Source organism: Bufo gargarizans, chromosome 8 (genome assembly GCF_014858855.1).
Source record: "Bufo gargarizans isolate SCDJY-AF-19 chromosome 8, ASM1485885v1, whole genome shotgun sequence".
Taxonomy (NCBI): domain Eukaryota; kingdom Metazoa; phylum Chordata; class Amphibia; order Anura; family Bufonidae; genus Bufo; species Bufo gargarizans.
In genome coordinates this window covers 110,720,019-110,736,146 of record NC_058087.1, presented here as the reverse complement: position 1 = coordinate 110,736,146, position 16,128 = coordinate 110,720,019, and the positions used below count along the sequence as shown (strand labels likewise).

Sequence of the window (16,128 nt, the reverse complement as noted above, 5' to 3'; positions counted from 1 at the left end):
GATATATTTATATATAAGTATTAGATCTTCCCTCAGTCATTTGTTTTTTTAAACTAAATAAGCTTACTTTTGATAATCTTTCTGGGTACTGTAGTCCACCTATTCCAGTTGTTACTCCTCTGAATCCTCTCCAGCTCGGTTATGTCTGTCTTGTTGACAGGAGCCGAGGACTGTATGCAATTCTCCATGTGCGATCTGACTAGTGATTTATAAAGTGGCAGGAGTATGTTCTCATCATGAGCATCTATGCTGCTTTTGATGCACGCCATAATCTTATTGGCCTTGACAGCAGCTGCCTGACTCTGGTTTCTACAGTTAAGTTTGCTGTCAACTAAAATTCCTAAGTACTTTTCCATGTCAGTGTTACCCATTGTTTTACCATTAAGTGTGTACGAGGAAGTTGCATTATTTTTTCCCATGTGCATAACCTCGCATGTGTCAGTATTGACCCCTTCTACCCCTGGCCAGTCTTCGCTCTTCTGCACAGGCCATTTTCTGCAAATCTGACATGTCACCTTATGTGGTAATAGCTTTGAAACACTTGTACTTATCCAAGCCATTCTGAGATTGTTTTCTCGTGACACATTGTACTTCATGATAGTCATAAATTTATCCCAAATTTACCAAAAATTTTGAAAAAAATTCCTACATTTTCAATTTCTCTACTTTTATAATAGATAGTGATACCTCAAATAATAGTTAATACTTTACATTTCCCATATGTCTACTTCATGTTTGGATCATTTTGAAAATTACATTTTATTTTTGGGGGACGTTAGAAGGCTTTGAAGTAAATCTTGAAATTTTTCAGAAAATTTCCTAAACCCACTTTTTAAGGACCATTGCAGGTATTGCCACACAGCAGGTCACAAAAGGAAAGGAACGCCATATGGTTTTTGGACGGCAGATTTAGATGAACTGGTTTTTAGATGCCATGTCCCATTTGATGCCCCCCCTGATGCACCCCTACAGTAGAAACTCAAAAAAGTTACCACGTTTTGGAAACTACGGGATAAGGTACCAGTTTTATTGTTACTATTTTATTGTACATATGATTTTTAGTTGCTCTATATTAAAATTTTTGTGAGGCAAGGTATCCAAAAAATTTATGTTTTGGCACCATTTTATTTTATTTTTTTAAACAACATTTATCTGACAGGTTAGATCATGCACTATTTTTATGGAGCGGGTTGTTACGGACACAATGATATCAAATATGTCTACTTTCTATGTTTGTTTGTTTCAGTTTTACTTAATAAAGCATTTTGGAAAACAAATTACGTTTTTGTATCTCCATTTTCTAAACGCCGTATTTTTTATTTTATTCTGCCGATCAAGACGATCGGCAGAAAAATAAAGCAAATAGGGCATTCAAAACGTGCAGGGGCTCGTTTTTTGCAGAAAGTGTTGAGGTTTTTATTGGTGCTATTTTTGGGTACATATGATTTTTTGGTCATTCATTATTACTTTATGTGGCAAGGTGACCCAAAAATTGGTTGTTTTGGCACAGTTTTTATTTATTTATTTATTTATTTATTTATTTTTACAGCATTACACGGATCTGGCAAATACCTAATATGTGTACTTTTTCTTATTTATTTAAGTTTTACACAATAATAGCATTTTTGAAACCAAAATAATTATGTTTTAATGCATCCATAGTCTGAGAGCCATAGCTTTTTTATTTTTTGACCCGATTGTCTTAGGTAAGGTATCATTTTTTGAGGGATGAGGTGATGGTTTGATTTTTATATATTTACGGTGTTCATTTGAGGGGTTAGGTGATGTGATATTTTTATAGAGCTGGTTGTTATGGCCATGGCGATACCTAATATGTATATATTTTATTTTGTGTATTTCACTTTAGCACAATAATAGCAGTTTTGAAACAAAAAAAAATGTTTTAGTGTCTCCATGTCCTGAGAGCTATAGTTTATTTTTATTTTTTGGGTTGATTGTCTTAGATAGGTGCTAATTTTTTGTGGAACGAAGTGACTGTTTTATTGATAACATTTTGTGGGACATATGCCTTTTTGATCCCTTGGTGTTGCACTTTTTGTGATGTAAGGTGACAAAACAAACAACTTTTTTACACCGTTTTTTTTTAGGGTGGATCATGTGATATATTTATATAGCCGGTCATTACGGATGTGGCGATATCTAATATGTGTGTTTTTTTTTTTTACAATTATAAAATAAGGGGAAAGTGGGGTTCTTTTCTTTTTTACTTAAAAATTTTATTAATTTTTTTAAAAACACATTTTTTTTAACTTTTTTTCTTAACTTTTTTGATGAAGTTCACTTTTGGGGGTCTGATCGCTTCTGCAATGCATTACAATACTTCTGTATTGTAATACATTGCCTGTTCTTGTACTACAGTGAGTAGTACACTAACAGGTTCCCTAGGAGACCCAGCATGAAGCTGGATCTCCTCGGCCCCCTGTAGGCGGCAGGTCCCAATGCCGTGCAAGGCATTGGGCAGCCTCTGCTTGACATCAGACTCCTTCTGAATCATCTAGTCCCCGCCACAGCAGTGCGGGGACTCGATGCGCTCCCTCACCCGACACAAACCTCTTCTATCTTGCAGTCAGCTCGGACCGCAGCATAGAATGGGTTAATCCGCCGGCATTGGCTTTTACAGCGATGCCGGCTTATACAGCAGAGGCCCGGCTACCAGGGACTGCCGTGCCTCTGCAGTGATCGGGCAGGCACCGATCACCATGACGTACTATTACGTGAAATTGCGGGAACGCAGTGACTTCCATGATGTAATAGTATGTCATGTGTCGGGAAGGGGTTAAACCTCATCTGCCACTTCTCTGCCCAATCCTCCAATCTATCCAGATCCATCTGTAGCAGTGTACTGTCCTCTTCCTTGTTAATTACTTTACACAGTTTAGTTTTGTCTGCAAATTTTTATATTTTACTGTGCAAGCCTTCTTCAAGAACATTAATAATTATATTAAAGAAAATAGGGCCCAATACTAATTCCTGTGGTACCCAACTAGTGACAGTGACCCATTTTAAGAATGTACTGTTAATAACCACCCTCTGTTTAGATCACTGAGACAGTTACTTAACCACTTCAGCCCCGCTAGGTGAAACCCCCTTCATGACCAGGCCACTTTTTACACTTCGGCACTACACTCCTTTCACCGTTTATCGCTCGGTCATGCAACTTACCACCCAAATGAATTTTACCTCCTTTTCTTCTCACTAATGGAGCTTTCATTTGGTGGTATTTTATTGCTGCTGACATTTTTACTTTTTTTGTTATTAATCAAAATGTAACGATTTTTTTGCAAAAAAATGACATTTTTCACTTTCAGCTGTGAAATTTTGCAAAAAAAACGACATCCATATATAAATTTTTCGCTAAATTTATAGTTCTACATGTCTTTGATAAAAAAAAATGTTTGGGCAAAAAAAAAATGGTTTGGGTAAAAGTTATAGCATTTACAAACTATGGTACAAAAATGTGAATTTCCGCTTTTTGAAACGGCTCTGACTTTCTGAGCACCTGTCATGTTTCCTGAGGTTCTACAATGCCCAAACAGTATAACTACCCCACAAATGACCCCATTTCGGAAAGTAGACACCCTAAGGTATTCGCTGATGGGCATAGTGAGTTCATAGAACTTTTTATTTTTTGTCACAAGTTAGTGGAAAATGATGATGATTTTTATTTTTTATTTTTTTCTTACAAAGTCTCATATTCCACTAACTTGCGACAAAAAATAAAAAATTCTAGGAACTCACCATGCCCCTCACAGAATACCTTGGGGTGTCTTCTTTCCAAAATGGGGTCACTTGTGGGGTAGTTATACTGCCCTGGCAATTTAGGGGCCCAAATGTGTGAGAAGTACCTTGCAATCAAAATGTGTAAAAAATGACCGGTGAAATCCAAAAGGTGCACTTTGGAATATGCGCCCCTTTGCCCACCTTGGCAGCAAAAAAGTGTGACACATCTGGTATCGCCGTACTCAGGAGAAGTTGGGGAATGTGTTTTGGGGTGTCATTTTACATATACCCATGCTGGGTGAGAAAAATATCTTGGTCAAATGCCAACTTTGTATAAAAAAATGGGAAAAGTTGTCTTTTGCCAAGATATTTCTCTCACCCAGCATGGGTATATGTAAAATGACACCCCAAAACACATTCCCCAACTTCTCCTGAGTACGGGGATACCAGATGTGTCACACTTTTTTGCAGCCAAGGTGGGCAAAGGGGCGCATATTCCAAAGTGCACCTTTCAGATTTTGCAGGCCATTTTTTACACATTTTGATTGCAAAGTTCTTCTCACACATTTGGGCCCCTAAATTGCCAGGGCAGTATAACTACGCCACAAGTGACCCCATTTTGGAAAGAAGACACCCCAAGGTATTCCGTGAGGGGCATGGCGAGTTCCTAGAATTTTTTATTTTTTGTCACAAGTTAGCGGAAAATGATGATTTTTTTTTTTTTCTCTTTTTTCCTTACAAAGTCTCATATTTCACTAACTTGCGACAAAAAATAAAAAATTCTAGGAACTCGCCATGCCCCTCACGGAATACCTTGGGGTGTCTTCTTTCCAAAATGGGGTCACTTGTGGCGTAGTTATACTGCCCTGGCAATTTAGGGGCCCATATGTGTGAGAAGTACTTTGCAATCAAAATCTGTAAAAAATGACCGGTGAAATCCGAAAGGTGCACTTTGGAATATGTGCCCCTTTGCCCACCTTGGCATCAAAAAAGTGTCACACATCTGGTATCGCCGTACTCAGGAGAAGTTGGGGAATGTGTTTTGGGGTGTCATTTTACATATACCCATGCTGGGTGAGAGAAATATCTTGGCAAAGGACAACTTTTCCCATTTTTTTATACAAAGTTGGCATTTGACCAAGATATTTTTCTCACCCAGCATGGGTATATGTAAAATGACACCCCAAAACACATTGCCCAACTTCTCCTGAGTACGGCGATACCAGATGTGTCACACTTTTTTGCTGCCAAGGTGGGCAAAGGGGCACATATTCCAAAGTGCACCTTTCGGATTTTGCAGGGCATTTTTTACACATTTTGATTGCAAAGTTCTTCTCACACATTTGGGCCCCTAAATTGCCAGGGCAGTATAACTACCCCACAAGTGACCCCATTTTGGAAAGAAGACACCCCAAGGTATTCCGTGAGGGGCATGGTGAGTTCCTAGAATTTTTAATTTTTTGTCGCAAGTTAGTGGAATATGAGACTTCGTAAGGAAAAAAGAAAAAAAATGAAAAATCATCATTTTCCGCTAAATTGTGACAAAAAATAAAAAATTCTAGGAACTCGCCGTGCCCCCCACGGAATACCTTGGGGTGTCTTCTTTCCAAAATGGGGTCACTTGTGGCGTAGTTATACTGCCCTGGCAATTTAGGGGCCCAAATGTGTAAGAAGTACCTTGCAATCAAAATGTGTAAAAAATGGCCTGCGAAATCCGAAAGGTGCCCCTTTGCCCACCTTGGCTGCAAAAAAGTGTCACACATGTGGTATCGCCGTACTCAGGAGAAGTTGGGCAATGTGTTTTGGGGGGTCATTTTACATATACCCATGCTGGGTGAGAGAAATATCTTGGCAAAAGACAACTTTTCCCATTTTTTTATACAAAGTTGGCATTTGACCAAGATATTTTTCTCACCCAGCATGGGTATATGTAAAATGACACCCCAAAACACATTCCCCAACTTCTCCTGAGTACGGCGATACCAGATGTGTGACACCTTTTTGCAGCCTAGATGCGCAAAGGGGCCCAAATTCCTTTTAGGAGGGCATTTTTAGACATTTGGATCCCAGACTTCTTCTCATGCTTTAGGGCCCCTAAAAAGCCAGGGCAGTATAAATACCCCACATGTGACCCCACTTTGGAAAGAAGACACCCCAAGGTATTCAATGAGGGGCCTGGCGAGTTCCTAGATTTTTTATTTTTTTTGCATAAGTTAGCGGATATTGATTTTTTTTGTTTATTTCTCACAAAGTCTCACTTTCCGCTAACTTAGGACAAAAATTTCAATCTTTCATGGACTCAATATGCCCCTCACGGAATATCTTGGGGTGTCTTCTTTCCGAAATGGGGTCACATGTGGGGTATTTATACTGCCCTGGCTTTTTAGGGGCCCTAAAGCGTGAGAAGAAGTCTGGAATATAAATGTCTAAAAATGTTTACGCATTTGGATTCCGTGAGGGGTATGGTGCGTCCATGTGAGATTTTATTTTTTGACACAAGTTAGTGGAATATGAGACTTTGTAAGAAAAAACAAAAACAAAAACAAACAAAAAATTTCCGCTAACTTGGGCCAAAAAAAATGGCTGAATTGGAGCCTTACCAGGGGGGGGGAGTGATCAATGACAGGGGGGTGATCAATGACAGGGGGGTGATCACCCATATAGACTCCCTGATCACCCCCCTGTCATTGATCACCCCCCCTGTAAGGCTCCATTCAGACATCCGCATGATTTTTTACGGATCCATGGATACATGGATCGGATCCACAGAACGCATGCGGACGTCTGAATGGAGCCTTACAGGGGGGTGATCAATGACAGGGGGTGATCAGGGTGATCACCCCCCTGTCACTGACCACCCCCCCTGTAAGGCTCCATTCAGACATCCGCATGATTTTTTACGGATCCATGGATACATGGATCGGATCCACAAAATGCATGCGGACGTCTGAATGGAGCCTTACAGGGGGGTTATCAAAGACAGGGGGTGATCAGGGTAATCAGGGTGATCACCCCCCTGTCACTGATCACCCCCCCTGTAAGGCTCCATTCAGACATCCGCATGATTTTTTACGGATCCATGGATACATGGATCGGATCCACAGAACGCATGCGGACGTCTGAATGGAGCCTTACAGGGGGGTTATCAATGACAGGGGGTGATCAGGGTAATCAGGGTGATCACCCCCCTGTCACTGATCACCCCCCTGTAAGGCTCCATTCAGACATCCGCATGATTTTTTACGGATCCATGGATACATGGATCGGATCCACAAAACGCATGCAGACGTCTGAATGGAGCCTTACAGGGGGGTTATCAATGACAGGGGGTGATCAGGGTGATCACCCCCCTGTCACTGATCACCCCCCCTGTAAGGCTCCATTCAGACATCCGCATGATTTTTTACGGATCCATGGATACATGGATCGGATCCACAAAATGCATGCGGACGTCTGAATGGAGCCTTACAGGGGGGTTATCAATGACAGGGGGTGATCAGGGTAATCAGGGTGATCACCCCCCTGTCACTGATCACCCCCCCTGTAAGGCTCCATTCAGACATCCGCATGATTTTTTACGGATCCATGGATACATGGATCGGAGCCACAAAATGCATGCGGACGTCTGAATGGAGCCTTACAGGGGGGTTATCAATGACAGGGGGTGATCAGGGTAATCAGGGTGATCACCCCCCTGTCACTGATCACCCCCCCTGTAAGGCTCCATTCAGACATCCGCATTATTTTTTACGGATCCATGGATACATGGATCGGATCCACAAAATGCATGCGGACGTCTGAATGGAGCCTTACAGGGGGGTTATCAATGACAGGGGGTGATCAGGGTAATCACCCCCCTGTCACTGACCACCCCCCCTGTAAGGCTCCATTCAGACATCCGCATGATTTTTTACGGATCCATGGATACATGGATCGGATCCACAAAATGCATGCGGACGTCTGAATGGAGCCTTACAGGGGGGTTATCAATGACAGGGGGTGATCAGGGTAATCAGGGTGATCACCCCCCTGTCACTGATCACCCCCCCTGTAAGGCTCCATTCAGACATCCGCATGATTTTTTACGGATCCATGGATACATGGATCGGATCCACAAAATGCATGCGGACGTCTGAATGGAGCCTTACAGGGGGGTTATCAATGACAGGGGGTGATCAGGGTAATCAGGGTGATCACCCCCCTGTCACTGATCACCCCCCCTGTAAGGCTCCATTCAGACATCCGCATGATTTTTTACGGATCCATGGATACATGGATCGGATCCACAGAACGCATGCGGACGTCTGAATGGAGCCTTACAGGGGGGTTATCAATGACAGGGGGTGATCAGGGTAATCAGGGTGATCACCCCCCTGTCACTGATCACCCCCCCTGTAAGGCTCCATTCAGACATCCGCATGATTTTTTACGGATCCATGGATACATGGATCGGATCCACAAAATGCATGCGGACGTCTGAATGGAGCCTTACAGGGGGGTTATCAATGACAGGGGGGTGATCAGGGAGTGTATATGGGTGATCACCCGCCTGTCATTGATCACCCCCTGTAAGGCTCCATTCAGACGTCCGCATGTGTTTTGCGGATCCGATCCATGTATCCATGGATCCGTAAAAATCATGCGGACGTCTGAATGGTGCCTTACACGGGGGTGATCAATGACGGGGGTGATCAATGACAGGGGGTGATCAGGGAGTGTATATGGGTGATCACCCGCCTGTCATTGATCACCCCCCTGTAAGGCTCCATTCAGACGTCCGCATGATTTTTACGGATCCATGGATACATGGATCGGATCCGTAAAAATCATGCGGACGTCTGAACGGAGCCTGACAGGGGGGTGATCAATGACAGGGGGGTGATCAATGACAGGGCGGTGATCAATGACAGGGGGGTGATCAGGGAGTTTATATGGGGTGATCATGGGTGATCAGGGGTTTATAAGGGGTTAATAAGTGACGGGGGTGGGGTGGGGGGGTGTAGTGTAGTGTAGTGTGGTGTTTGGTGCGACTGTACTGACCTACCTGAGTCCTCTGGTGGTCGATCCTAACAAAAGGGACCACCAGAGGACCAGGTAGGAGGTATATTAGACGCTGTTATGAAAACAGCGTCTAATATACCTGTTAGGGGTTAAAAAATTCGGATCTCCAGCCTGCCAGCGAGCGATCGCCGCTGGCAGGCTGGAGATCCACTCGCTTACCTTCCGTTCCTGTGAGCGCGCGCGCCTGTGTGCGCGCGTTCACAGGAAATCCCGGCCCTCGCGAGATGACGCGTATATGCGTCGTCGTGCGCAGGGCTGCCACCTCCGGACCGCACATCTGCGTTAGGCGGTCCGGAGGTGGTTAACCACATGCACACATTTTCTCCCAGTCCAAGTATTCTCATGTTATGTTCTAACCTTATGTGACATTGTATCTGTGACGGTATCATCCGTGTCACCGTCTAGTATTCCCTTCTTCCTTTGAAATAGCACTGGCAAGTAATCCACAGAGCAATAAATCGCTATTATCGCCAAATAAGTCTATACATGAGCCAAAGCTGAATGCTAGAAATACTTTACTGGAAGGCAACTACATTAAAAAATACAATTTCTTTTATCCCCTGCACCCATGCAAGGTAGACACCCACAACAAACATACATTAACCAATAACACAAAGGTTACAACCCACATAACATCCTCCCGTCTGGCTGTGATATAATTATGGTACAATGGTTAACATAATTATCCCAGGCAGGACAATACACAATGTCCTCTGTCTTGGAGACAACCGAGGTGTAATTCCATTATCTCTCAGGACAAAGGGTAATCGCCAATACACACGGGGAGACAATAGGACAGACATCACTTACTCAAATATACAATGTCCCACCCTTTACAATACACATAGACATTTAACACATCCCAAAATGGCACGAATTAGACCAGGAATTCAAAAGTTAGTACAAGTCTCTTTGGCCTGGCTGTACTCATGACTTTTTTGTCCAAAACTGGTTCTACACAGTCTTTTGTCCTGGAGACAATTGAGAAGTGATCCACTTATCTCCCAAGGACTGAGGCCAGACTGCATTAGCTACATGGTAGCAAAAGACAGCAAAATACATGAACTTATATAACTATGCCGCTATTGCATAAAACCGGTGCATACAACATGGGACCTTAATCACATGGTAAGAGGCTTGCAAGTAGTCTTCTCCAAGCACTCGTGGCAACCTCAAAAGAGGGGAGTTTGTCACAGTATCAAATGCCTTCGAGAAGTCAACATATATGGCATTTTTGTCTGCCCCTGATTACAAATCTGCTTCAGAAGTAGCATGTTACTTTGAAGCAGATATTAGCTTCATTCCTCATTGAAGTCAACAGGGAAGGGCTACAATACACCGCCTGTACCCCAAAAAGTTGCTACTTGGACTTAACTAAGCAAATGGGTATGAGCCTACTATTGGATAATTACTACATGGGCGATTATCTTTCAGCTGACAGCAAATTATTTAACCCCAACTGGTGCAATGAGTTGCTTTTCATTACTTAAACAACCATGTCGATAGACACATCTTGTGGTCGTTGAAAAGATGTTAGTGTGTTTGAGAAGGGTCAAATCATTGGTATGCATCAAGCAGAGAAAACATCTAAGGCAGCGATGGCGAACCTATGGCACGGGTGCCAGAGGTGGCACTCAGAGCCCTCTCTGTGGGCACCCACACCCTGGAAAACATCTATGTTGTACCGATATGCCTTAGACTTTTTCTGTCAGTCATTAGCGCAGGGCGCACCATGAACAGCACAGGCAGCGCACTGAATGTAGGCAGGATATTGTAGATACATGATAAAGTACATGGAAGATATACTATATTGGACTGTAGTATTCAAGTTAAATTGCTGTGTTGGGACTTTGCAATAAATAAGCGGGTTTATGTTGCAGTTTGGGCACTCTGTCTGTAAAACGTTCACCATCACTGATCTAAGGAGATTGCAGAAACTACTAAAATTGGGTTCAGAACTGTCCAACACATTATTAAAAACTGGAAGGATAGTGTGGACCCATCATATTCGAGGAAGTAATGTGGCCGGAAACAAATCCTGAATGATCGTGATTGGAGATCACTTAAACGTTTGGTGAAATCAAATCAAAGAAAAACAACAGTAGAACTCAGGGCTATGTTTAATAGTGAAAGTAAGAGCATTTCCACACGCACAATGCGAAGGGAACTCAAGGGATTGGGACTCAACAGTTGTGTAGCCCTAAGAAAACCACTAATCAGTGAGGCAAACCAGAAAAAAAGGCTTACATTTGCTAGGGAGCATAAAGATTGGATTCTGGAGCAATGGAAGAAGGTCATGTGGTCTGATGAATCCAGATTTACCCTGTTCCAGAGTGATGGGCGCATCTGGGTAAGAAGAGAGGCAGATGAAGTGATGCACCCATCATGCCTAGTGCCTACTGTACAAGCCTGTGGGGGCAGTGCTATGATCTAGGGTTGCTGCAGTTGGTCAGGGCTAGGTTCAGCAGCAGTATGTGCTCCAAGAATGAGGTCAGCTATCTACCTGAACATACTTAATGACCAGGTTATTCCATCAATGGATTTGTTCTTCCCTGATGGCACGGGCATATTCCAAGATTACAATACCAGAATTCATTGGGCTCAAATTGTGAAAGAGTGGTTCAGGGAGCATGAAACATAATTTTCACACATGGATTGGCTACCACAGTCCAGACCTTAACCCCATTGAGAATCTTATTTTTTTCTGGTGGCGACTTTTTTTTTGTGAATGTGTGTGTCACAGTATCAGTGAAGTGCAGGTGTAAGCTATGTCAATGCTTTAGCCTATCACTGTCCTCAGTGTTAGGCCTCATGCACACGACAGTATTTTTTAGCAGTCCGCAAAATGGGGTTCTGTTGTTCCTTGATCCATTTCCGTTTTTTGTTTCCGTGTGTCTTCCTTTATTTTTAGAGGACCACCAAACATAAAGGAATGTAAAAAATAGTCTAAGACAAGTTTGCCATGCAAATGATAGGAAAAAAACGGACGCGGATGACAATCTTGTGTGCCTCCGTGTTTTTTAGCGGTCCGTTTTCCGCAAAAATAATAGGACAGGTTATAGTTTTTTTGACGGACTGGAACCACGGATGCGGATGGCAAACGGTGCATTATCCAAGTTTTCAACGGACCCATTGAAAATGAATGAGTTCGCAGAAAATCACGAAAAATGGCGCAACGGACACGGAATAAAACAACGGTCGCGTGCATGAGGCCATTGTTTGGCTCTCCTGCTGTTTCTAAACAAAGAGCAGCTGGAGGACCATTCCTTTGCCTCAGACAACAGCATTGTAGAAAGGGTTAGTATAACATCTACCTTTTTGATCGCTTGGTGTTGCACTTTTAGTTATGTAAGGTAGCACAGTTTTTATTTATTTTTGACAGTGTTCACCTGAGGGGTTAGGTCATGCGATATTTTTTTATAGAGCCGAACTATACGGACTCTTCTTTTCCTAATTTTGAAATTTTTTTGTCTTTATTTTGGGAAAGTTATCTTGAAACTTAACTTTTTTTTTTAAACTACTTTTTTTTACTTTACTTTTTTGTCCCACTGTGCTTGGGGCTCTGATCCTCTTTACAATGCATTACAATACTTGTATTGTAATGCATTGACTGTAAGTGTATTACCCACTGTAATGCACTTACAGCTTCCTGCTTGCCCAGGGGGCTGGATCTCATAGGCTGTAACACAAATCAGCCACAATGCCTAAGGAAGGCATCGGGCTGCCTTCCCTGCCATCGGGTCCCTGTCACAGCAGTGCGGGACACAATGGCCGCCCCGCACCAGGCAGGATCTTGCACTTGCCGCGGTCAGCGCTGAACACGGCAGTGTAAGGGTTAATGCGCTGGCATCTGTGTTTTCAGCTCCTGCACCCGCCCGATCAGCCTGCCGTACATGTACGCCGCTGGTCCTTAGGTCCTTAAGTCACATCCATCAGCGCTGTACATGTATGACGCGGTTCCTTATGGGGTTAAAGTTAGTCAAACCAGCCACCCGTGTTAAAAACTGCAGGGACCTGTTTACACAACTACAACCCAGAAACAGACAAACACACAGAGTAGGGTCGTACAGAAATAGGTCAAAGCTGGGAGGTCAATACAGTACCAAATCACAGAGAAGAGAGTGGTCACAAATAGCCAAGCCAAGGGTGGCTTATGTCAAGCATCACCAGGCGCGTGGTTTAAGTTGCACATCACCAGTTTGTGGATTAAGTTGGCTATTGTGATGGGTGTGGCCTAAGTGACACTTCATCAAGGGGCGTGGCTTAGTTGGTACATCACCAGAGGGGCATAGCCTGGTAGCATGTCACACCGCTGCAGTGCCCAAGCACCAGACAGCAGTGCTGGAGCTTGGACAGGTAAGTTAGTGACTGAGTTAAGAAAAATAAAATGCTTTACTAGCCCCTGAACAAAGTTATTTTAAGATAAAAATGTGTGTAGACGTACCTCTAGAATGTCAAAAACTGTTCATGTACCCCATTGATCATAACTGTAATAAGTACACGTGAATTCATGTTTATAGATTAAACTGCAGTCTGTAGACATTTCATTTGCTCATTACACTGTATATTATTTTATTTCTCTACAGCTCATTCGTGGTTGAAAGGCAGCCCTGTATGCCAACACATCCACAGAGGCCCCTGGTATTGAAAACTGGTGTTCAGTTCACTGTGAAATTAAGGTAATGTGTTCTGATTTCTTTAAGCTAAACTTGATGTCCACTGACACAAGCAATGTTGTTTTTGCGCCAAATATATCTTTTGGAATTATGGCCCAAAAAGTCAACCTTGGTTTCATAAGACCATAACGCCTTTTCCCACATGCTTTTAGGAGACTTCAGATGTGTTTTTGCAAAATGCAGTCTGGCTTGGATGTTTTTCTTCGTAAGAAAAGGCTTTCGGCTTGCCACTCTACCCCATAGCCCAGACATATGAAGAATACGGGAGTGTTGTCACATGTACCACACAGCCAGTACTAGCCATTAATTTCTGCAGCTCCTTTAATGTTGCTGTAGGCGTCTTGGTAGCCTCCCGGACCAGTTTTCTTCTTGTCTTTGGAGGGACGTCCAGTTCTTGGTAATGTCACTGTTGTGCCATATTTTCTCAACTTAATGATTACTGTCTTCACTGTGTTCCATGGTATATCGAATACCTTGGAAATTCTATTCTAAAGAAGCCGCTGTGTGCAGCATGGACTAGACTGGGAGTGATTAAAGGGAACCTGTCACCAGTTTTATGGTGTCCTAACTAAGGGCAACATAAATAAGTGACTGATTCTTTTAGCAAAATGCTTGGTCACTTTCTTTAAAGGGTTTCTACCACTTAGGTGTCACATATTTAGCTGTCAGACACTAGCGATCCGCTAGTGTCTGCTCTGCCCAACCATCCTAATATAATTGATTTTGGGGCGGTGGTTTGGCTAAAAAAACTACTTTTATTAATATGCTAATGAGCCTCTAGGTGCTATGGGGGCGTCATTAGCACCTAGAGGCTCCGTCTACCTTCAGAAACTGCCGCCGCCGAGCGCGTCCCTCCAGCCCGCCCATCTCCTCCTGAATGCGATCCTCCTTGTGAGCGTATGCATTCTGCGCATGCGCAGTGAATATCTGACCGCTTCCTTGCTCAGACATCTCCACTGCGCCTGCGCGATGACGCCATAGTGCTCCGAGGAACAGGCGCAGTGGAGATGTCTGAGCAGGGAAGCTGTCAGACATTTACTGCGCATGCGCCGAATACAGGCGCTCACAAGGAGGATCGCATTCAGGAGGAGATGGGCGGGCTGGAGGGACGCGCTGGGCGGCGGCAGTTTCTGAAGGTAGACGGAGCCTCTAGGTGCTAATGACGCCCCCATAGCACCTAGAGGCTCATTAGCATATTAATAAAAGTAGTTTTTTTTAGCCAAACCACCGCCCCAAAAGCAATTATATTAGGATGGTTGGGCAGAGCAGACACTAACGGATCGCTAGTGTCTGACAGCTAAATATGTGACACCTAAGTGGTAGAAACCCTTTAATTGACCCAGTCAATCTGCTAACATCATGTATTGAAAAGCTCCAGCTGCCAATGATGAGTCATGAATATTCATGAGCTCCTGACTCTCCCCGCCCACCTGCTGCTGAATGACAGTTATTTTCCATAGGAATCAGCAGCAGGTGGGCAGGGGAGTGGCTATAGCTCTGAATTAAATATACGCTGGACTCCATGACATCACGCCAGACTCCAATCAGCTCATTAGCATGCGGCATCTTTGTGTGTATATTATGAGGTAACCATCAGTCACACCAGTAAATGAATACATCTAAGGTACTTTTTAGTAGTTAATGATTGTATATAATTAGTTAGATTATAATCAAATATCCACATGACAGGTTCCCTTTAAGTAACTTCCTGGTAGGTTGTCATGGGTATCTGGAGCCATGCTAACTGAAGTGCATCACACAGCTGCTGGAGGGTGCATGGGGGAGGATTCATAGAACAAACACAAAGATTGGGGTGGTCACACAGATGCTTATTTGGGTTCAAGTCTAAGGAATTAGGGGCCAGGGTAGTACTTGGAAATCTTGGTCATGCTCTTCCAGTGAGTATTGGACATTTCTAGCCGTGTGACGTGTTGCTGGTAGATCCCATCCGCCCTAGTGAAAACAATAAACAATCAGCCTGTATGGGTGTACTGTACATGCTCTACAAGGATGGATTCATACACAAATCACTTGAGAGTGCCTTCCACATGGATCAGTGAGCTTAGGGAATGCCACAAAACATTCCCACTCTGCCATCACCAGTTTGTGACCTTCCAGCAATGGTTGCAGGGTGTTTGTTCTCTGATATTTCTCACCTAACATGCCAACATCTATCTTTTTGATTTAGCAGAAAACATGACTCATCTGTGGAGGTTTAAAATTGAAGCTCTTTCTGCTGACGCGACTTTGTTAGCAGAGGTACAGTGACCATTCGTCTGCTTCAGAACCCTATACACCGTAGGGTTCACTAAACTGTTGTTTTAGACACGTCTGGTAGCTCCTTGGTTTATTTTGGCTGTAAGCTGTAAGCCGACGTTCACCTCTCACATTATTGGCACATGGTGCTCCCCAGTTTTTCCATCACTTATTCACAATGTGCCATTTGTTCACTCATGATACACTTTCACCACAGCAGCATGCGAACAGTTCACAAACTGTGCAGTTTCAGAAATACTGTCACTCTTTGCCCAAAAGTCTCTTTTACCCATGAATGCAATGAGGGATATGTGTTCAGAAAGCCTCACACAACTTATATATCCACCAAGCTAGCTCCGGTCCCATGGCTTTCTTTACAAGCTACTCGTTGAAA

General features: G+C 43.4%; 1 protein-coding gene across 2 annotated transcripts in view; it reads left to right on the top strand.

Annotated features, from left to right (window-relative positions):
• The window catches only part of STAT1 (signal transducer and activator of transcription 1), a 1,065,817-nt gene that overhangs the window by 518,425 nt on the left and 531,264 nt on the right, over nt 1-16,128 (top strand). For both annotated transcript variants that reach the window (XM_044304320.1, XM_044304319.1), the window contains exon 10: nt 13,389-13,481. In XM_044304320.1, coding sequence (XP_044160255.1) covers nt 13,389-13,481 — 93 coding nt within the window. The remainder of the gene's footprint in view (nt 1-13,388; nt 13,482-16,128) is intronic.